This window comes from Rhipicephalus microplus, chromosome 8 (assembly GCF_043290135.1).
Source record: "Rhipicephalus microplus isolate Deutch F79 chromosome 8, USDA_Rmic, whole genome shotgun sequence".
Lineage (NCBI taxonomy): Eukaryota > Metazoa > Arthropoda > Arachnida > Ixodida > Ixodidae > Rhipicephalus > Rhipicephalus microplus.
In genome coordinates this window covers 14,530,269-14,553,684 of record NC_134707.1, presented here as the reverse complement: position 1 = coordinate 14,553,684, position 23,416 = coordinate 14,530,269, and the positions used below count along the sequence as shown (strand labels likewise).

Sequence of the window (23,416 nt, the reverse complement as noted above, 5' to 3'; positions counted from 1 at the left end):
AAACTCTCTGTCAATAGCAGATAAAGACAAATTACATAAATACGGTGCAACACACCACCCAATGCAGATACCTTCACGCTCGATATTACTGATTCTCGCAAGAAACAACGGCCGATGAAATATAAAATTTGAGCGAAGTAATGACGCCTGCGCTACTCTGAATAGCAACCACTTTATTCTGTTCAATATATGGCCGAACTATTGGAAAGAGTTCGGCGTGTGGAACAGAATAGAGGAAATTTTGAACAGCTACCAAAAAGGCAAGACTCCGGCGTAAAGATTATGCAGAAGCAAAGCGTTCTATGCAATAGTAAAAGTGCAGTATATTCAAATATACTTTATGCCCTAGTTGTCACATTTCCTTGGGCTCCGTGCAGGGTGGTCTATTGGTGAAGTGTATGCAGCAATATGACGTAAAGGGAGGACATGTGCGCGAATACTTTACAGGTAAGGCATAGGCAATACAGACTTACCTTCTGGTTTTGGAATAATAATCTAATGGCAGGTAGTTCATGACTGCGACGTAGACAAATTCCTTCGCCTTAGTGATGACGTCAAGAATGGCGTCAATGTCCTCCGTCCTTCCAGCAGTCGTTAAGAAAGGGGGAGCACTCTGTAAAAGAAGGGTTTTTTTTAATAATGACGATCTACCCATTATTAAACGTGTTCTAAATTAAAAAAAAGTCTCCTAGACTCTTTTCTAAGAGTTGTGGCTTGCCACGTTTCGACTCTTTTATAAAGAGGAGCACGGACTGCTGGGCACGTTTATTAATTCATCTTAACAGAGTTGCGTGAAATACTCAAGTGCAGAATTAGTGCAGTCTGTACTTAAATTTTTCGTGGAACTCAGGACTGCAAAAAGGGACGTAAATTTTTTTGGTTGGTCATTGTACTCCCTTCTGCCAGTACTGTGATGCTCAAGATTGTCAGCAGTAGCGTGTACTCTTTATTTAAGAGTGTGCATATACAGTTGCACATTAGTATAGGCTCTGCAGAAATCAGCCGCTGATGTCTACCGGAAATGCATTGCGTGACGCTTCAAACGGTATGAGAGTGCTGTTATTTACATGAATTTGCCTAAACTTTGTTTTTCCGGCACCGCGTAGCTCCGTATGACCGGCAGTTGCTATGTCGCAAGGTGATGTTCTACCGAAGTTTAGCTGTCTCATTATGACCTTGACCCTAATAGGCTGGCCCAGCCGCGGTGGTCTAGTAGCTAAGGTACTCGGCTGCGGACCCGCAGGTCGCGGGTTCAAATCCCGGCAGTGGCGGCTGCATTTGCGATGTAGGCGGAAATGTTGTAGGCCCGTGTGCTCAGATTTGGGTGCACGTTAAAGAACCCCAGGTGGTCGAAATTTTCGGAGCCCTCCACTACGGCCTCTCTCATAATCATACGGTGGTTTTGGGATGTTAAACCCCACATATCAATCAAAACCCTAATAGGCTGTGTCATTCGAAGAATCTCATGTAGTTCAAAACGAGCCATTCTTTCGCCCCGAAATAAAAGTCGAGATACCACAATCAACAAATCCGTAACTACGTTAGAAGCCGCAAGAACGGAGACTCGGTTAACACACGTACTACAAAAGAGATCTGCGGAAACCCGCAACACGGCGGAAAGAAGTTGGTTCCGGGTTCGAACCCCAGACCAGGACGAGTTGTTCGACAACTAAGAAGCTTTATTTTCTGAGTAATACGTACGGATTTCCTTGTGGCTTCGTGCTACGAACTGGTGGTTGTCTTCTTTCCCTTTCATAACACATGTACCACCCATCATTTGCACAATAGTTCAAAAATCGCAGCACCAAACTTCCTCCAAGTAAATGTTGTAGGAAACTCTATGGTGTATTCAATGCAGTAGATATTAGTCCGTCATGGTAAAACAGTGGGTATGGTGCCTGGCTGTTCACTCAAATTTCGTGGGTTCGACCCCAGCCATGGCGATCACATTTTACTTCGAGGTGAAATGTTCGAGGCACGTGTACTGCGATATGTCGGGGCACGTTAGAGAATACCTGGCCGACGAAATTTTTGTATCCCTCTACTATGGCATCCCAAATAATCATAGTGTAGTTTTGGGGCACTAAACCCCGATTGTTGGTATATAAATGTATTGGATAGACATATTGTAACTCTGTGGTGCCATTCACATTCCTGCTATCTGCTGATTGCGTGTAAATCCGCCCCCCTATTAAGGTAGGCCACATGGGTAGTTGTTCAAGCAAAGATGATTATAACGGCAGTAAAAAATTTAAATGCCAGAAATCTCGTTATATATTATTGCAGTATTCACAAACGCTGAAGCCTGTGGTTTTCTACAGGAAGTGAACAACGCCCTCTTTTTAAAAGATTTTGTTTTGTACAACGTGTCATTTGTAACCATTGAAAGAACTGCAACATGCTTCATCTAGCAATGCACTACTACTCTCTGTTAGGGGATGGATGCAAAATTCTAGCACATAGGTTGTCACTGAAAACACAGTTGCGACATGCGGAATGTCGCGTGCCAGCCTGGAACAGTGAATTTTCTGCCTTATTTGTGGCCAAATGAATGAATGAATGAATGAATGAATGAATGAATGAATGAATGAATGAATGAATCACCAATCAATCTCCAACTTCATTTGTTTTTGTTTAAAGGGAGGGGATCCATGGCACAATTAACATGTCTGCCATCTTCATTGAACTGAACTTTCCTACAGGGCTTCTGCCTTCCTCGTTGGAGAAGCGACAATTCTTTCACCGTGAAAAAAGCACTATGGTTAACTGTGAAGTCGACGTTAATTGTTGAAATAGTAGTTGAAAGTTTTCTGGTGTCACTTTTGTGCCACGGAAATGCTTATTTTGAAATAAGTTTACGTTTTAGTGGTCCGTATCAGACTAGTGCACTTCAAATTACCCGCCTCAAGCGGAGCGTGTCACATCACTGTTGCCGTGCACAACGTTGACCGGCTTTGCTGTGCGGCCACCAACACTTGCAGCAGAACGCAGCATAACAAAAATAGAGGGAGCCACGGCAGCTACAACGGCCATTGGAGAATATCCTGCAATGGCCTGCGAGATGGCACACGTGTTTGGTTCAACTGCGCCTCGCTAGATGGCATGACCTCTCCCGTTTAACCAGACGAAAATTGTATTTTAAAATCATTTGAGCCATTCACCATAGTAATGTCTAGCGGTTCTTTTTTTTTCATGAATCAAACGGAAACGAACAAGCAGCATTTTATTGCGTCTTTTGATGCATGGAAGGTTTTTTTATTTAGGGCAGCTAGTTAAATTTCTAGTGAATAATGGTAGGCGGCACCTTTCGCGTCACAAGCATCACTTTGCAAATGTCCTGCGCGTATCTCACGTGTTTTCGGGCATTTACCTTAATTTCTCGGTAGGTATAGCACTGCTGTTGATAATACTGTCGTTTTACACGTCGTCTTACATTGAGCTTCCACTCTGACGTCAATTGTTATTTGACTTTGGTGTCCATTTAAATATACGATGTTTTGATAGTGAAATAACAGAATGGAACAAACTGCCGCACCATATTTTTGAGTCAGCAAATGTACTAAAATCTTTGGAAAATCACTTTGAAGTGCGAGTTATGTAACCTGCGAATATATTGTACACCTGTCTGATTTATTTTTTCCGTCGTTCTTGTTGTTGTTGTTTTCTTTGTTTTTTCGTCTTTCTCTACACCTGTATATCTAATTATTGGTCATATCATTATCATTGTACCACCTCCCACTCCTGCTTCGACCATCTTTGTGGCCTGCAGTACTTTATAAATAAAAATAAATAAAAGAAATGAATAATTGTAACACAACTTACCGCTATGTACGACAGTGTACTCGTGCCATTGAGGTTGAAATGCGCCGGAGTCATGCTGTTGATCGTGGTGCTAAGAGGGGTCGGCCAGGTCGTGGGAAGAGTAGAATTTTCATCCGCCATTTCCCAATAGACTTCAAATATTTTCTCTAGATCTCGTACGATGCGACTGCAGTTTTTGATCAGCACACCAACCTCCTTCACCTGTATATAAAGATGTTAAAGGTGAAAACAACAACGTGAATTTGCATGAAGATGAAGAGGGGTGGCAATAAAATAACCCTATAAATTATTAACAGCCAAGTGCATTTCTGTATTTCAGTTCATTAGCGTCTATGTTTTTATGTTGTACGTGTACGACCAGAAAATACATAGGAAAATTAGATGGCACAATATTCAAGCTGCTCCAATTGGCAGCATACGTCCATTAAATTCCTTGTTCTTCATAAAGGGGTACTCTCAAGGAAATTCTCGTGGGATGTTTTTTTTTTGCGTCAGCTGAACACCAGGCATTTAAGGGCTGCAAAACGTGCAGCTAAGCTTGAGGGCACCCTGAATAAGTAGTTGGAGCGTATCTATGAGAGCTCGTTTTGGTTTGTACGGTACCCAGACGTCACAACACGGCTTGAGCTTTCATCACGTACTCGTGCACGTTATCAATGTTTGCATGGCCACTTCACACCGTGACTAAGTTGGTTGCGCGAAAACGGTCATGTTGTAAGCTTTGGTGCCTGACGTTATCACAATCAGCTAAGGTCCATGCAGTCACCAGGATTCGTAATATACGGCAACCTCACGTTAGCGTCGATGTCTATAGGTGCGTCACTGAAATTATGACTTTAATATCAGCATAAAATATCTTAGTATTTTCTATGCTTCACATTTGCTGATAGCCATCTCTGATACAGGCTAATTGTGTGAAAGTATAAACACACCTTCGAAAAATGGTGTCAAGAACCCTTTAACCACGTTGCGTGTGGACGTGAAACGTGGTTTGTAGGCAGTGAAGCACGATTGAACTACTGTGATGCGACAAAAACTTTAAAATTGACATAAAATACGTTCTAGGTCATACGTTCTCGGGCATGGATGTAACGAATACCCCTTGTGGACCAGTGCAAATGATAAAAGACACCTTCCAATGAAAGAAAAAGAGGCTATGAGGAAGGGAGGGGTGCCATGCAGCAACACAACGTGTAAAATGTAAGAAAGGCATTCTGTTTTGCCCTGGTAAAGAATGTTCCAATAAAGTGCCGCGCCAACTCGGTATGAACAGCCTGCGAATAAGCTGTGTTGTCTGCAGTCACGTTCAACCTGCTTCTCGCTAGGCTTCCTCTCTAAGCATGCAAGCCTGAGAAAAAGCGTTCTCTCGCCCATATTTGGTACACCGAAAGTCGTTCAACGTTCTCATGTAAAAGGGGAAACAAGTCAGCCCCACCGCAATGCAAGGCTGCGCAGCGGTAAGGCATACCAAAGATTAGAAAGGGGATCGGCCACGGGACATAGTGTGCCTCCATATGATGCGTTTTTTCATCGTTTTTTCCTAGGATAGGTGTCGCGGACCCAAGATATGGCTGTGCGCGCTTTCATCGCTGTACTCTCCTAGCAGCACTGGGGGTTCACTTCGCGGCGCACACACGGTTATACACACAAATGAAAGCGGGGTAACATAAGCAGCACACAACATATTGACGCGTGTCTACATGTGGACGATAACGATGATGGGGCATTTAGTGGGCACGAGGTAGTGGGCCTCTAGCTTCTCTTGAGGCTGAAGAAGACGATCTTGTGACTGAGCTGTTCAGGACACGCTGCCTTTCGTCGTCCCAAGTTGTATCTGTGTTTTATTCGCGTTGTACCACGACACTGGTCGGGGCGATGCTCTTTGGGAGAGAGGCAAATGGCGCGTGTCTACATGTGGACGATAACGATGATGGGGCATTTAGTGGGCACGAGGTAGTGGGCCTCTACCTTCTCTTGAGGCTGAAGAAGACGATCTTGTGACTGAGCTGTTCAGGACACGCTGCCTTTCGTCGTCCCAATGACTCCATTCCACCAGATCGGCATGGACATTTTGGGCCCACTCCCTACTTCTACTGCAGGCAACCGATGGGTTATCGTCGCGACGGATTATTTGACCCGTTATGCCGAGACAAAGGCTATCCAGAGAGGTACAGCAGCGGAGGTGGCAAGATTTTTTATCGAGAATATGGTGCACCAACCGTCGTAATCACAGACAGAGGAACCGCATTTACAGCAGCTCTTTTGGACCATGTTTTGATGCTGAGTGGAACAACGCATCGTAAGACCACCGCATACCACCCACAAACAAACGGGCTGACAGAGCGTCTAAACAAAACCATTGAAGACATGCTTTCGATGTACGTTGACGTCGAACACAAAAACTGGGATACAATCTTGCCTTACATAACGTTTGCATACAACACGGCCAAGCAAGAAACGACCCGCATGACACCTTTCAGCCTCGTTCATGGACGGGAAGTACGAACCATGTTAGATGCAATGTTACCGCACGAAGGCGACGACATCGTCCCGGACGCCGACACGCTTACGGAACGCGCAGAAGAAGCTAGGCAACTTGCACGTTTACGGATCAGCCAGCAGCAAGACTACGATGCAGGCCGCTACAATGCTCACCGCAGAACAGTCGTCTACCAAACTGGCGACAAAGTATGGGTTTGGACGCCCATACGAAAACGAGGACTTTCCGAAAAACTTTTAAGAAGATACTTTGGACCGTACCTAGTTGTACGACAACTGAGCGATGTCACTTACGAAGTTGTTCCCGACTGTTCGTATAGTACAAGGCGTCGCCAGCACCATCCTGAACTCGTTCACGTAGTCCGCATGAAACCCTACGTCAGCGAGTGATTGCATGATACTTTAATATAGAAAAAAAACTGCATTACAGACTGCGCATCGGGGCGATGCTCTTTGGGAGAGAGGCAAATGACGCGTGTCTACATGTGGACGATAACGATGATGGGGCATTTAGTGGGCACGAGGTAGTGGGCCTCTAGCTTCTCTTGAGGCTGAAGAAGACGATCTTGTGACTGAGCTGTTCAGGACACGCTGCCTTTCGTCGTCCCAAGGTGTATCTGTGTTTTATTCGCGTTGTACCACGACAATATATACACAACTCCACACACAAATGAAACATTTACGGAAACGTACAAATGAAACAACAAATCGAAGCCCAACTCAACAACAGTGCTGCTTTGAATCTCCACATGGTTACCTTTAGTGGGGCATAGTGTATTTTTTTCTCACTTTTTATCCATTCATATTTCGGGGATAATGCGCGTACGTTCACACAGATCTGTGCATCCGGATACCTCACACTCAAAAGTTTGATTCAGACTCCTTTAAGATGAGCTGACGCAGGCAACACTGAGTAAATAAGTGAGTTATCGGAACTTGCCTGTGCGAGGGACCTCCAATCCATGTTGGCACTACCGATGTAGGCATGCCTCCCGTCTACGGTCCAGAACTTGGAGTGAAGTACGCCCTCGTGACCAAGTCGTGTTAGGTTGAGGCTACGCACGTGGGCTGCGCCTGGGAAAGTCGTCATGACTAAGCATGGAGCCTCGAACAAATGTTACCAGAAAAAAAATGCACTTTACTCAGATACAAATTAAAGAGGCGCTGACACGCTTTTTTGAGCGTGGTAGAGAAGCGCTGCCGGTCAGTTGTCTACGCTCCTAGGAACACACGAGACAAACATTGCAGTGCAGTACACTGCCAGAAATTCGCGAGTAAGTGTCAGAGTCTGCTAAAAATTGCTTTCTCTTCTCTATAGTCAATTGATACTATTTATAAAAAATAAAGCTCCGAAGGTGCAAGTGTCACGCACATGGTGTTTTGGGCATGGCGGTCTCTGGAGTTATTAGGCCACCATAGGAGGCCGCAACGTGTCCGCGCAATTTCACAGAAAAGCCGCGAATTTTAAGAAAAAAAACAGAAAAAATTGCTCATAGTCACGCACATCACGTGACGTATTTTCTTTCCACGTGCCTTCTCTCACTGCTTAGATTTGAGCTATTTCATTGGTGCGAGAGAAAAAAAAGATGCAGCTGCAGCGTTCGACCAATATTTTAACTCCACGAGTACTTGACCAATTCAAAAAAATTGTTCTTTGGTTAATTTGTGAGGCAATGTTCTGCTTTAGGGAAATCATTTCACGTCTATATAAAAAAAGTGTTGTATGGCCGGTTAAAAATATATGTGAGCACCACACATAAAACCACGGTACGCCCGCCCTTCACTTTTTAATAGTCTTGTTATGTGCTTTTTGTTCGAAGTGGCAGTGCTTTTTCGTGGCTTATGTAAATCGTAGGACCGCGCTATAAGGTTACGCGGCTGCGTAGGCTGCGCGGCAGTTTAACTTTGCTTCTATTTACTTTGTGCCGTAAGCTTGCGGTGGCATGCCAGCTGATGGCAGGCAGCAATGCTTTAGTTGCATTTGGTCGAAGCGTGTCTGACCAGACTTGCCGTGAACGCGAACAGTGTGGCTCCAGTATAGTGTCCCGCGTAGTTCTGCAGCGCCAGAGACGGCCGAGCGTTTCCAGTTACTTTTAACTCATGGAAAGAAAACTAACCGCCACGTGGGCAACAAAGGGGGTGGGATTATATACGTCATTGTGACGTACCCCTAATTGCTTTACAGTACTAGCAGCTGGCGCATCAATGGGCCTCTTCCGAGACCCAGCGCACCGGGGCTACTCCTCACACCGGCTTGGCTTGTGGCACGATCGTGTACTGTTTGCACGCCTGCCAAATCAGTGACGTGCAACATTAGTCCGATGAGCTAGCTCTCAGAAACAGGTGGGTTCGAGACAGGTTGGCGTCTGGGGCGCCTATTGATGAATTGGCATGTCTTCGACTGCTTCCGCGTTTACCCTGGATAATGAGCTCGTAAGTAGAACCACGTGCGATCAGCTGGTGGTTCCTCTGACAGTGCACAGGCGACAGGTGGATTATTGCCACGTCGTCAACAAGTTCACGTGTTACAGGGAAGCGGTCCTATCGCCACAAACGCTACTACGTGTAGCTGTCTAGATAATTGTGCGCCGCGGAGCTTGCCGAAGCCTCTGACGTTTTCTCGTTTTGCGTTACTTACATTTTGGTTCTGTTGTTTGGAGCCAGGGCATGAACCCCCACGTGCACGAAGGTGGCGTGCTGGTGACGGGGTTTTGATCGACCAAGCGTACTGTCCTATGAGTGGACAAGCAGACAATGATTCGCCGAGAGTTGTGTAAGGGTGGAGCAACCAGGCAACAAGAAGAGGACCCGGAGCCGGTTCAAACATTCCGAACCGGGCTAGAGGTGTTAGGGACCATCGGCTCCGCCGAACCTTCTAGGGTCGCCCTACAGAAGATGGTTCATTTCCAAAGTGTTTTCTTTCCTTTTTTTTGTAACGTTGATGTTCGTACTTATGTAACTTTGGTACAGTTTGTAAATACAAGTTTTTATCAGCCTACTAGAACTTGTCCAGCGTCTATGCTTCATCTTCAAGCGACCAGCAAGTCGATCGCCACTATTGGAATAGCGGCAGTACGTTTTGTCTCCTGCTTTGCTACACCACCACTTTGCCTCTTACACTTTGCTATACCAGTTGGTTTCTGCAACAACGCAAAGAACCTGGGTTTTAACTAAATACTTACGCATAATAATAGTTAAAAGTCGTTCGGTAGAATTTTAAGCAGAACTCTTGGCTTAGTATAAATGCCAGAATCTATCGTGAAATTTACTGAGATATTCAGGTTTCTAAGAACCAGTATCACCAAAGCATGTGTTTGAGAAGGTTAACTATGTGAAACGCTCAAGAAGGGCATGACTTCAAGAAAATGAGGGAGTTCTTTTATACATCAGCTTCTATACTAAATCTTTGGGAACACGGATGGCAGTGGGCGGAACTGCATCTTTACAGGGGTGAAGCCCCTTAGGGTTTTGGCTTGTCCGTTGAGCGTAAGCCGTAGTCCGGCACAGTGCATGCAAGGTACCCGCTATACACCCACCATTTGTCTATTACGGTATAGCGCATGCGATGCACCAACTACACGCCTACCATAGTTTTTCAATACGTAGAAAAGCATGCACAATACTTTTATGCCATTCATAATTCCGCTGAGCGAGGTACCCGCTACACATCTGTAAGGCATTAAGTGCACTTTGTGCTGTGGCTGATGACGATGAAAAGTAAGCGCGTTCCAGACGACACATTCTCTTTCTGCTATCACGACACAGCACATCCATGGTACCCACTATACGTCATGACGATGATAATGATGGCAATGTAGAATAAGCGTATTCCAGATCACACATTCTCTTTCTGCTCCGGATGAAAACGATCATGAAATCATTCTAGAACGTTAAAAACAAAGCGAGAATGCCGATAGTAAGCTGCTACTCTAGAGCAGAAAACAAGGCATGCGGCGGCTCAACGTCTATGCCGACAGGTACCTACCCCAGAGACAGGAGCTTGGGAAGCAGTTGCAAAATGATAATGCTGACAACAAGCTGCTATTCTGGAGTTGGGGACAAGAAAGACCGCGTTTAGCAACCAGAAACCACATTGCGTATAGTGTACGCACGCGTTATTACTGTTTAACATGTGTGAATGGGCAATGTCGTGGGTGACTTATGCTAAGAACGACCGCCAGGAATTCGCCCACTCGTGATGATTTATATTGTTTGTATGCATGGATTTTTTGGGATCTAATCGAGTGTAGTATATGGAAGAGTTGGAAGTATACTCCTTTAACAGCGTGAGAACATCAGATAGTATTGAGTTTTGCTGAACTTGTTTCACACTTCCACCACCCACCTTTTGCTGCTAGTAGCTGGGAGTCAATATTGGGAAATTTTCGGCTTGGTGCGTTCTGGGTGATCTTTATGTCAATTGATCTGTTTGTTCCGGCGTGCAGGAGGTGACGGTAAATCTGAGCACCCTATGTAGGGAATATGAAAAAAGATGATGTCATTAATTCATTACTTTGTAACGCGATCTGGACTTTCCGTTATAACACATGAGCGAATTTCTCATTATCGGTCTAGGTCGACTGACTGGTACGTATGTTGTTCGCGACCAGAGTTACGCTTTATTCGTCCATAACAACACATCGACCAGGCCGGCCAAGCACACTGGGCAAGTATATTGAGCAATTCATGGTGGCTCTCGCATAATAGCGATAAATAGCAATTTTTTGTTGTTTAGTGCACATAGAGCGCAAATAGATAAGCTATTCTTGCAGCCCATCTTAGGGTCAGCGGATCAAAATACGACAAACGGGTGACAGAGAGACAACAAGGCTACTTACCAGAACTGCGGATGGATAAGCAGTGAGATTAGCGGATAATGTCCAGTAAAAAGAGGCAATCTTTATCTCGGCTGTCGACACATTTATCAGCTCCGTCCAAGCATCGTACGTCGCAAGATGCCTGGGGTATTCCGAACTGAAGGTCACTCCTTCCGGGATGGTTTCTACAACCGTGTATCTGGGATTAAAAAAGATCGAAGTTAAAAGTGGGAGTCGCCTAATGGAATAAAAATGGGCCATCGAGGTAGCGCAAATGACGTCAGGGTACAACAGCAGCACTACGTCACGGGACGTCAATCACTAACGCTAGTTCAAAACCCACAACTACCCACGTTACTGTTTTGACCCCCCCCCCCCCCGGGGGGGGGGGGGCATTTTGAAAATTTCCCGAGTAACGTTATTTTGCCAGCTTCTATGATCGAAAGTGTTACACTCTTCCTAACGTCACCAGGTTGTACATGGCCTCCGTGATTTGCCCATATTTGACAAGTGTCACGTTATGTCGTCATCACATTACGTTGAGTGATTTTGAATATTTTATAGTCCGCCACGCTCTTAAAGTCGTTACGATGCCCGTCTGCTGACCCGAAAGTCAAGGGTGCAATTTCTGATGTGAACCGAGGAGTTTGTGTGGTTCCGGTCATGGCGGTCGCCTTTTCATACAGGCGTAATGATAAAGGCCCATCAACTCTGCTATGTCAGCACAAGGAAAACAACCCCCGACAATGGGAATTTCTATAGTCCTCCACGACACCGGGATTCATTATGAGATCGTGTTTATAGCTTGCTAAAAACCAGAGAATAAAAATACGGCTGCTCTCACGTACCTACATTCCTACACGCGATACGCGCCGCGCATCTAATTTTAATTTGCCCAAATGCTGCAATATTTATGGAGAAAGATTGGTCAACTTAAATGGAACAAAATTATAGAACGCAATTTCTCTTGCGATCAAAACTGTACGTAATTTTGGTCTGGCACGCAAGTACTTTTTACGTGTATTTCCTGTAATCAAGTGATTCGTTTCTGTTTTTTTTTCTTTTTTGTTGACCAGCATGTTGTCTATACATATTGTATTGAGCCGGTCACTAGCCACTTAAGGTTATCGGTCCAAATATTATTTATTTTTCTATGTAAAGAAATAGAAATACAAAGTTCTACTGTATCGATGCTGTGCGAAGCATGCCGAAGGAAGGTGACCATGGCGCATTTTCGTTTAGCGAAATACTAATGTAGAACAGTTACATATGTTTTATTTCACCAGTTCTTTATAAATGGCTCTGCGGCAGAATACCTGATTGCCGCACACACTGCTTGGGGTTAAAAAATGAAAGTACAGCCCAAAATTCAGACATACCCATGGCGAAGAAGGCACGCCACCAGCGTTGATTATCAACTGACTTTTTTTTTTACATGTAGGCACATATATACCTAGACAGTAAAAAAATACAAAGACATAGCATCATATGATGTGAGCATATCTAATATGGGCCCACATGTCAAAGAATAAAGTCAGTTGCAAGTGAGTGCTCGTACCCTACCATCTTCCCCTTGTGCGTGTCTGAAATTTGAGCTGTTTCACCACCTTTTAAACATGAACCAACTCAGCCAAGCGGCGACCCTAAGAAGCTTGGGTTTCATTCCTGCTGGCAGAGCGATATCTATTTGTAGTCAGTGGGTCAACGCTGCCCATGTCCATATTTTCTGACGCCCTCACATTTAAATTGCCAATGCCTGTTACCATCGTTCTTGGGTAGATATATACTGTCAATCACCTGTGGCGGATACCCTCATACCGTGGTCCGTGGTACTATACTCTGCTTTGCCAGGAGCTCGCACGCGTGGTCTGCCTTGTCTAGCATGACTTGCGTGCACGATAAACTGATTTCGCTTGGGGTTCTGCGTTCCCTTCTGCGCAAGTGCATATATCAGTATGTAGTACAAACATGAAACCCTGTCTGGCTCAACGTCTAGTGCTGACATTCCACGCGTTGGATGAAGAAGGAAGTGGCGAGCAAAAGGTGGCGCTTGTAGGAAGAGTGGTCCAGGCGAAAATGAAACTACTCTATCGCCGTCGGGCTCCGTTTCGTTTAATGGTCATTTAGGAGGGACACAAATAAGCGTAATTAAAAGTGGTGGTGTTTAACGTTGCAAAACTCTGACACGAATATAAAGGGCACCATCGTGGAGGACTTAAGAAGCTTTGACTATCTGGCGTTTCTAACGTGAAGCTAAAGATCAATCGTATCCCAAAGTATTTCGCCTTCTTTAAAGTGTGACCGCCATGGACTGGATTCGAACCTGCGACCTTTGTGTCAACAGTTGAGCACCGTAATCACTAGGCCACCCGTGCCGGGTGGCAAACAACCACAGCATGAATGTGACGACTCCCAAAGAGCCCACGAGACACTTATACCAAGTTTGGCGCAAATTATAAATTTCAGTGCCAAGTTTTCCAACTAGCAACGTTTAACCCTAGTTTGAGCCGTTGATTTCACTCACGTGCACGCATCTGGCACGTCGAACCTCGATCCGGCATTGTCAAAGGCGGCACCCAGGCATAATCGGAATGCTGCGGCGACGCAGAACGTGAAGAAACGTGCTTTCGCATTGGGAGTAACGGGCATCCTGGCTCGAACGTTTGAGTACGCTGCTCCAGCCACGAGTGAGGATTAGAACCAAGAAGCAGCGCTTTCGGTATGAAAGGTAAGAGGAGAAGGAAGAGACAGAGAAGGAGAAGGAGGACGGAAAGGATGAGTGTACCCGTCCTTCCTCTTTGCTCGATTGCTACAACGGTGTGCTGCGTTACGACGCTTCCTCGCTGAAGATATCGCCTTTCTCTGCCTCTCTCTCACCCGCTCTCGCTCCATCTCGCCGATTGATGCATCCCTGATCACGTGAACACGAGCGTCGCCACGGTCCTCACCATTTTTAGTTTGTTTCAATGGGAGGACTTCAGCGCCTTTTTGTTGATACAGGTGTGACGAGGTTGAATGCAAAGGACAAACAGAACGAAGGGCGTGAGGGGTTGGGGGTAAAGGGGTGTGATTGTGCAAATAAATTGACCGCGTAGAAAAAGAAATACAGATAGGGTTCACAGGATGGTAAACTGCGAAAGTAAAAAAAAAACATCAAGTCATTCGAGAAGTAAAAGTTAAGCTTTTTTTTTCGTTTTCGCGGTTGAATCGCTTGCTTCGAGGTTGGTTTAAATTATGCGAAAGTCGTGTCTGAATAGAAGAGACGCTGTATTTATCACGTGGTGTCTGCCACAGCCGGGTGAGTCAGTATCCTTTGTAAAACAAACCGAGCGTAAAGACGGACCACAATAAAATGAACAAAAGCATTGTTTGCCGCAGCTTGCATTGTCGTTGCTAGCGTCAGCCACTGAGGAACTTCGCATGGTTGTGCACCTCCTCCTTGGGCAACAGAACGTCTCAAGCGTGCTTGCTTAGGTATTGCACAGTAGTAATAAAACAACATTTGCTAGCGTTTACATTCCACTTTTCTGTGGGTTTATGTTAACCACTTGCTTAGAAAATGACCGCGCAAGCAAGCGGAGCTACCCAGCGACGCTGGAACGTGTGCCACTGCTGTTTATCACGCGTCCAGATCTATTAAAGTGTCTTCTGCCGTAGCTTTTCGTTTCTGTATCAACATGTTTTGAAGATAAGTGCTGGAAGCTTCGCGTTTGGAGATGTTTTAAAGGATTATGAGAACACATGAAGGAGTTTAAGACCATCTATTAATGTTGCGGGGGATGTCACCCCAAGCTATACACTTAGTACGAATTTGTTGGACGAGTTTGTGATTACATAGCATCGCGATTTTAGCGCTACGAGAGACGTACACACGTGAGACGTACACCATTGTGTCGTCTGTCTCACTTGTGCGCGTCTTTTGTAGCGCTAACATCACCGCCTTGCATAACGCCAGTTATATATGTGCTAAAGAAAAAAAAACTTCAAGAAATATTAGTCCGAGCATGTAGAGCGTGTCTTGATAGTGCAGGAAACGGAGGCGAAGCTTCCGCAAGTAGAGTGGCAGCTTGCGTCTCATTTAAGTTTCACTCGCTCATATTATGAGTTGTTTCTCGGGGACCTAAGCAGCGCGTTTGCGGCCGCACACTGAACCAATACAATATGGACGTTATGCGTATGAGGAATGCTGAAAGGTGGTGCTGTCGAAAAGATGAAAAGCAAAGAGAGGCATTCTCGCAAATGGAACAATACCTGCATTTTACCTACAATTTACTTCAGTTAAAACCTGATAATAAATAAGGGAGCATTAGAGCATTATTTCAGCAACTACCATCAAAAAATGATGGGTAAGCTTAAGTACTCTTTTCTTGGCGTGGTACCGGACATGTGGTCAGGTTCTGTACCTCCCGCAGTGCTGCGAAGTAAAGCTGTTGCCGAATATAGACTAATTTACCGAAGGCATGTGGGCGCCGCCAAGTTGGGCTGTTTGTTACGTCGACGTTTGCGTGCTTCTGCATATCGCGATACGAAATAATAAGGGCATGAAAGATCGTATGTACTAACCTAACCACTTTCATGCGTATGCGTCTACCGTAACACTTTGCGTTTAATTGTTAAAGCTGCGAAACGGAAAGGTTAAGAGCCCAACACGACGGCACTCAAAGCCCTCAGTAAAGTATCCTATAGTTACCAGTCACGCACAGATTGCCCCAATTTTTTACCCTGCAAGCCGTGAGCAGGCTCACTGTAAAACACCAGATAATAGGATTCTAGTGGACGTGCAAGTGTGCTTGTTCTCTTGATGAAGGCGTTTTCGAGCTCGTTGAATTCCGCAAACTACGTGGGTGGCGCTCCGTAAGCCAGGGCTGTGGTGTAATGCGAACAGGTTCCTCTTTCATCATGGGTCGTCTCTATCCTGTTGCGGAGACCTTGAGCTTTCTACGTCGTGACCGCCTTGACCTCTGACCCAGCGGTCCAACGTGCCTCCGCACGTGTCACGCGTTGGTTGACCTCATCCGCACCGGACGTTGATGACCGCTCGTGCCGCTTAGAGTTTCTGTATATAAAGCCTTTTGGTAGCGTAGTTGCTTGTCTGTTTTGCAGATCCGCTTGTAACTGTGCACTGCGGAGAAGCTGACCATCAGGAAAATTGCACACCCCGCTACTGCAGCAGCGAACCAGATAAGCACTACAAAAGCCTTTCCAGAAGGCTCCCTTATTGATACCGTAATTCCCTGCCGGCTGTGCTGTATAGATTCGACCCCACAAACCTGTCGCGTGTTTGCTAAGAGTGCGAGTGGGAGAGGCCACAGTTGGCTCAATTGCAGCAAATGGACGGATGGATGGACAGACTGGCTGACTTTAGTACGAGCCGTTGAATGCTTTCGCTTTAAAAGTAGTGAAGCTTGGAGTAAATCGCGCAAGGTTAGTTCACAGCAGAGCCTTTGGGCATTGTGTACACTGATGCACGTTGATTGATTTGTGGGGTTTAACGTCCCAAAACCACCATATGATTATGAGAGACGCCGTAGTGGAGGACTCCGGAAATTGTGACCACCAGAGGTTCTTTAACATGCACCAAAATCTGAGCACACGGGCCTACCACATTTCCGCCTCCATCGGAAATGCAGCCGCTGCAGCCGGCATTTGAACCCGCGACCTGCGGGTCAGCAACCGAGTACCTTAGATACTAGACCACCGCGGCGGGCCTACAATGATGAACGTGCCTGATGGACCGTGCATCAGTGTACACAATGCTTGGGTGGTCATTGAGCGTGTGTATAACAATGATTATTATGTTTTCTATTCACGACACACGGCCGACGTTGACCATAGCAGCTCCGATGCAAAACCTCCTGTTTTAATTATTTGAATGCAAAATAAGTGTGGCCCCGCCACGTTGGTCAAGTGGTTATGAAGTTAAGAAAAACGTTTTAACCAAACGGTTAAACAACAGGTTAATTTTTGATGCTAGGGGGTTTCATGTTACGGCTTAGGACACTACTATAGCCGTAGTTACTTATAACAACATTGACGATGTCGCAGTACAATAATGAACCAAGAGAATTCGTTTGGAGTTTTAGCGCTGCAAAAGTGAAATGGCACTTGCAAATAGGAAATGGCACTTGCAAATGTCACCTGCTTGTCAAAAAGAAAGACAATGGCAGTTGTGCATGTGCCATGAAGGACAATGAAATGGATGGAAAAGAAGCACTCCCTTGCGCATTCTATTAAAAGAGTGACCTGCTTCTGGTGTCTCAATCCCTGCGGCTAGACCTCTGTTTTGATGTCATGACAATATAACCTCTTCTACCAAAAACTAATCACAATATACGTCCTTGCTTATAATGCCCCCCAACGAAATTTTTTGTTCGAAGATTAAAACCGCTGAGGTGCAGCACAGAATGCTGCATTTATGGTGTTCGTACGGCTCGTGCTCAGTAGGCCACCCCTGCAAATATACGGTTTTTTATAACAGTGATACGGTGATCGAGTGCTAACCGGCAAGTCGTAGGTTCGACTCCAGGTCATGGCCACCGCATTCGATGAATGCGACAATGTTTGAGGCCCATGCGCATAGATTTATGCGCACGTTGAATAACTTCACGCGATATAATTTTTCGGAGCCCTCCATTACGTCATCCCCTGTAATGATGGCATGGTTTCGAGACGTCCAACCTCAACAGTTACTACTGAAAATAGGTGTGCCCTGGTGTTTTACAGCAATCATACATAAAAGGAACAATCCATATTAGTTTGGAATCTTCTGCTCCGCACAAGCCAGATGAGGGCTGTCGATTCTGCAAGTGGATGCGGCGTGTTGGATGTTTTAGGACTAGGCATCGTGGTGACTAAACGCACTTTCATTTAAATATTTAAAATTCGCAATCCCTCACATTTAACACTCTCTTTCACCAACTGAATCTACTAAAACCGACGAAACTAAAGAAGATTACTTCCCAGACGCTGGACCCAGTCCTGAAGAATCAGCAAAGCCTGGTTCAATGGGCGCTGAAGATGGGGAAGGCCTGCAGCTACCTAAAATAAAAAGGCCGCCCACCTTGGGCGCACAATAAATGTTAATTATCTCGCTCTTTTCAAACGTGAAAAAAAAATTTTCTCATGCAATTCGTTCTGCGTACATCAACGTGAGGCTTTCGCACTTCAATGTACTTCTCATGACCTCTTGGATACACTTATTCGAGAGAGACACAAATAGCTGCTTCCGATAAGATTCATTGAGTAACAAGATATCATGGGCCAGAAATGCACTATTCGTCCTTGGAGTGACATTACAAGAGGTTTCAGAGTGCAACGATTCCCCAATGCTATCAGCTCTATTGTTTATTACGCACACCTCAGGGTCTGTAGAAGTAATTTCATCAACGAAAACACATATGTGTGTATCTACGCCAGAAGGGGAATGGGTCGAGGGGCTCACCGCTTTGTCGGATACAAACCGATTCAGTCAAGGTTATTTAAAGTAAAGGGACGAGTCCCTTGCCCCCCCCCCCCTCTTATCGTTCATTGATTCTCTAAACTGACATTGTCTGGAAACTTGGGAGTATCGTACGCTAAAGTGCGGGGACATCAATCTTTGTTTGGGACCGTCAAACTAGGTGTACACAATTTTTTTTCACTGAAAGCGCTAGCGTGTCCAAAATTTTAGCTCTAAATAAATATATGGGATTTAACGTTCCAAAATCACCATATGAATATGAGAGACACCGTAATAAATGGCTCCGGAAATTTCGATCACCTGGGGTTCTTTAACGTGCACCCAAATCTGAGCACACGGGCCTACGACATTTCCGCCTTGATCGGAAATGCAGCCGCCGAAGCCGGCATTCGATCCCGCGAACTACGGGTCAGCAGCTGAGTACCTTAGCAACTACACTACCGCGGCGGGGCCAAAACTTTAGCTTTGTACGACCCCTTTACCAATACCTTTACTCTTGACCTTACTGTACGATCCCTTTCTTAAATAGATTGCAGCTGCATTCAGTCCACAACGATAAGTAGTTCCCGTAGTCCACTAAATCATAATGCCTTTAGAAATCTAATCCGAATGACGTCAAATTAGTAGCAGAAAGATAGCGAGAGTGCTTGCCAGAACCTCAGCTACAGAAGTGCTGACAGTATAGGTCATAAAATGTCGTAAAATGAAGAAATATTGTTATCATACGCTGACTTATCAGCTGCATGAAAGGATAGTAAGTTGTACTCTAGTACGGAGTCTTCTGAAACTTCTACTTCGCTCATATATCACTTTTTATTCATACACCTGCACTATTCAATATCATAACACTTTGGGTCGAGGACTGTGGGGCACGAAAATTGTGTTGGGGTGTCCCTTTTAAGGGACCGCCTAACTATACGTACTAAGTCAAAACTAGCCGGAAAATTTAAACATACTTTTTTATTGTTAGATGGTAAGATGCTTCTGTAATTCTGAAGAGAAGTACACTTCATCTGAACTTGTTTTTCACGGATGTGAGCACGGCAAGAAAATAATGCTAGCGTGAGAGTATTTGGTTTATTGAAGGCAAATAAGCAATGGGGGTTGTTTACTTACAAGAGAAAGAAGAAAAACAGGCCATATCAGTAGTTAACTTTGCAATCCATACGGGCCCAATCAATTTGTTAGTACTTGATTGAGGATTGAAACTGGGGTAAAAAATGTTGAGGCCTAAATAATTGATTGATTTGTGGGGTTTAACGTCCCAAAACCACGCTATGAATATGAGAGACGCCGTAGTAGAGGGCTCCGGAAATTTCGACCACCTGGGGTTCTTTAACGTGCACCTAAATCTGAGCACACGGGCCTACGACATTTCCGCCTTAATCGAAAATGCAGCCGCCGAAGGCGGGATTCAATCCCGCGAACTACGGGTAAGCAGCTGAGTACCTCAGCAACTACACTACCACGGCGGGGCGAGGCCTAAATGAATTACGACGTATCTCACATTCTGAGTATGTATTTTATAGGAAGCTCCCGCTGAGTAGCTGTGCATGCAGCATTTTGAGGGGGGGGGGGGGCGGCTTTTAGACGTCTTACGTGACGATTTTACGTCTTTGTCCTAATTGAGTGGTTGTTTGCTCAGCGCAGGCTTACTTGTAACGTCGAGTACGCTGGCTCGTAACCGGTAGCTTGTGGTGCGACGTAACGTCTATCCTGCACGCTTGAAAACTATGCGAGCCTTGCTGAGGGTCAACGGCAAAAAAATTACGCCGTCCCATTAAAAAAAAAATGCTGTATTGAAAATGGAAGATTTTAAGAATCGGGACAAACACACACACACACACACACACACACACACACACACACACACACACACACACACACACACACCGAATCGCGCTCTTGCGTGCGTGCTTGCTCACCTGAGGAAACCTGAGCTCCGGTCCTTGAACTTGCAACCTTCTCGAACTTCCTCTCACAGCTAACGCTGCTTTTTCGCTCACATCAAGAGATGCCACCACTGCCAATGCTTCCACTGAACCCGACACTGAAATTTCTCCGAAAAGAGATATCTAATGATATGTAGTTGAAACGGCCGTGTTTACCGTCAAAATTGTGGAATAGTTGCACTCACAGTAGAAAGTCCCTCATATTGCGGGTGGTTAGCGTCAATTTCCCCGATTTAAGGTGAGTACATAATGTCTGACTGCCCAGTGCTTTGCCGCATCTTAATCAATTTAGCCGTATTCAGAGAAAATAAGTGATATTTCTACTTTCGATTAGGTAAACTTTTCACTTAATCATGATCCTTTCAGTCAGTCGTCTGCCCATTTGAATATGATCACTGCCTTCGAAATAAACTGTGCTGTTTACCTTAGTGTCTCTTAACGTAATTATTTACCGTAGTACGAATGATGCACACAAGGTTGTGCAAATACAAACGAAAGAGCACAGTGCACCTTTCTAATATAAGAGCATTAATTATATTTTAGATGTGTCAAGAGAAAATATATATTACAAAATGCAAGAAAGGGTGAGTTCGAAGCAATGACCCGTATTTCTGAAAACGTCATTTTGAAAGTATGCGCGCAAGAATACGAAGAAGAAAGTTGGCACGAATGGGCCCGCAGAAGATAAAATAAACGTGAAATAATATTATCAGTTATGTTAGAGACTACTGGTGCACGAAAGTCACTGTTCCCATTCACAAACATATGAGTGTGGCACGCGACAACTAGCCGATTTCACAATATCATTTAGCGAGTGACATAATTCGCTCAGCTTCAAAGCGAATTACTCAAGACTGTCCTAGTTCCTAAACAGTACTAAATTCCGCGCGCGCAGTGGGATATTGCGAAGGTGCCAGTGATGAACTCAGACGCACAATATATTCAGTGATGATGGTGCTTCTTTGATCGTTCGCTATGCTGCGTACTTTTTCCCACAGCCTGCTTCGACTGACTCGACGGGATTTTTGGCGCTCGAGCCTTTGACTCCTGTGTATGGACGTGATTTCGCGGTCGATCTCGGTGTTCCTTGACGCTTCTGCTTTCTGCGGAACGTGGTGGTGCGTTCTTGGAATCGTTGCTGGAGGATGGAATGGCTTCCAGCCGTTCGCCGCTGGTCTTGCTGATTGTGTGCGGCAAAGACAGCACAGACTCCGACGAAAGGGTCGGGGACGGACAACCACTCTGCTCAGGAGTGGGTCTTGGAGCCTTGCTGGAGTTCTTGTACTCCGACGTTGGTGAAGTCGAAGTACTCGACAGTGGCAGCGTGCCACGTCCGGGTGTCTTGGCCGACGAAGAGATCACGTCCAGTGATGGGGACATCGAGCCCGTAGGGGTGTTCGTGCAGGTCCGGGGAGAGATGGCCGATGGTGTTCCGGCCTGCTCTGGCACGGACTTCTTGCCGACCGTCAGATGGAGGAGTCGCATAAAGGCTTCCGACGACTTCAGCGGCTTGTCCGACGGGAAATGCTTGTCATCCTCGACGAGCAGCGTCTCTTCGGGGGTGACGTCGGGCACACGGGGCCTGGAGGAGTCGGCGTCGAAGTCCAGGTCGTAGGAGAGCATGGACAGCTTGCCGTCGGCGAGGTCGTAGTGCGGCGAGGACGAGCGACTCTTGGAGCTTCCCGTCGACTTGCCGTGGCTCAAGGGACAATGTAGAGGGCTATTGCTACTGCTGCTGCCGCCGTGATGGGAATGTCCCGAAGGCGAGCTGAGGCGAGGTGCCATTTCGATCGGTGCGGCTTCTTTGCGGCTTTCGACGTTCTTATCCTTCTGCAGGGCAAGACGAAAAAAAAAGTGGGGTCAGTGACCACACGCAGGAAGATGTTACCCGATCGCAAACAGGGAAATTGAAAAAGCTGGCAGGTCCCACGTAGTGCGAGTATCAATTTAATGCGATGCACCCCAGCCAGTAGTTGGCCATGTTATATCCCTACTGAAACGTTCCGTATACGATGTTCAATAATTTCCTATGTTACCGCAAGAATCTTACGGAAATATAGGGAAAATATATGGAATAATTGGACTTGCGTACTGAATGTTTCAATATATATATATATATATATATATATATATATATATATATATATATATATATATATATATATATATATATATATATATATATATATACTTTTGCGTTGCAACCTCACGTGTTGCGAGGTGCATTGATGTTTTCTTTTGCAGATTATGGGCTCATAGGCCAGTTGACCACACTGACACCATAAAGTTAGCTTATGGTAGGATGTAAAGTTACCACTTAGGTTACAACTAGCACGTCAGTTTTGTTTGTCGAAGTGAACAAGACGTTATGTTGTGGCGATGCACTTGTCCCAACTGGCAATTGTTGGCGTGCTTTCGGTTTGAGCAACGCTAAAATATAGCGTGCAGTGTAGTAAGAGTATATATGCAGTGTTTTTTTCACTTCATGAAAGCAGACACCCAGTACTGGAACCAGAGTTTTGTAGTTGCCGTGAGATCATCCTTGAATTGGCTCCTCCTAAACAGCTTAAATACACAACCCCTACTTATATATTTTTTTTCATCCCGAGCTTCCATCTTACCTTCCTGCTACTTTTTTTTTAATGGCATGCATTATCACGGCTCTGTGACAACATTTCATTTTCTTGCAAAAAGCATTAGGGTTTGATTTCGACTCTAAACTCCATGCTTAAGATTTGCGTCCATCCAAATTTCTCCCTCACAGACAAGCTTGCCGTCGCTGGCACCAGGTTTTAATTGACACAGACCGTCAACGTTAACGCGCCAAAGTTTGAAATGTCTACTGTCACCCTTCCTCTGTAGATATA

General features: G+C 45.3%; 1 protein-coding gene across 1 annotated transcript in view; it reads right to left on the bottom strand.

Annotated features, from left to right (window-relative positions):
- LOC119164161 (5'-3' exonuclease PLD3) overlaps positions 1-23,416 on the bottom strand; it is a 73,230-nt gene that overhangs the window by 7,768 nt on the left and 42,046 nt on the right. Inside the window, exons 3-7 of the mRNA XM_075871119.1 lie at positions 11,160-11,337; positions 10,667-10,790; positions 7,262-7,395; positions 3,823-4,023; positions 474-613 (exon numbers count right to left, since the gene is read on the bottom strand). Coding sequence (XP_075727234.1) covers positions 474-613; positions 3,823-4,023; positions 7,262-7,395; positions 10,667-10,790; positions 11,160-11,337 — 777 coding nt within the window. The remainder of the gene's footprint in view (positions 1-473; positions 614-3,822; positions 4,024-7,261; positions 7,396-10,666; positions 10,791-11,159; positions 11,338-23,416) is intronic.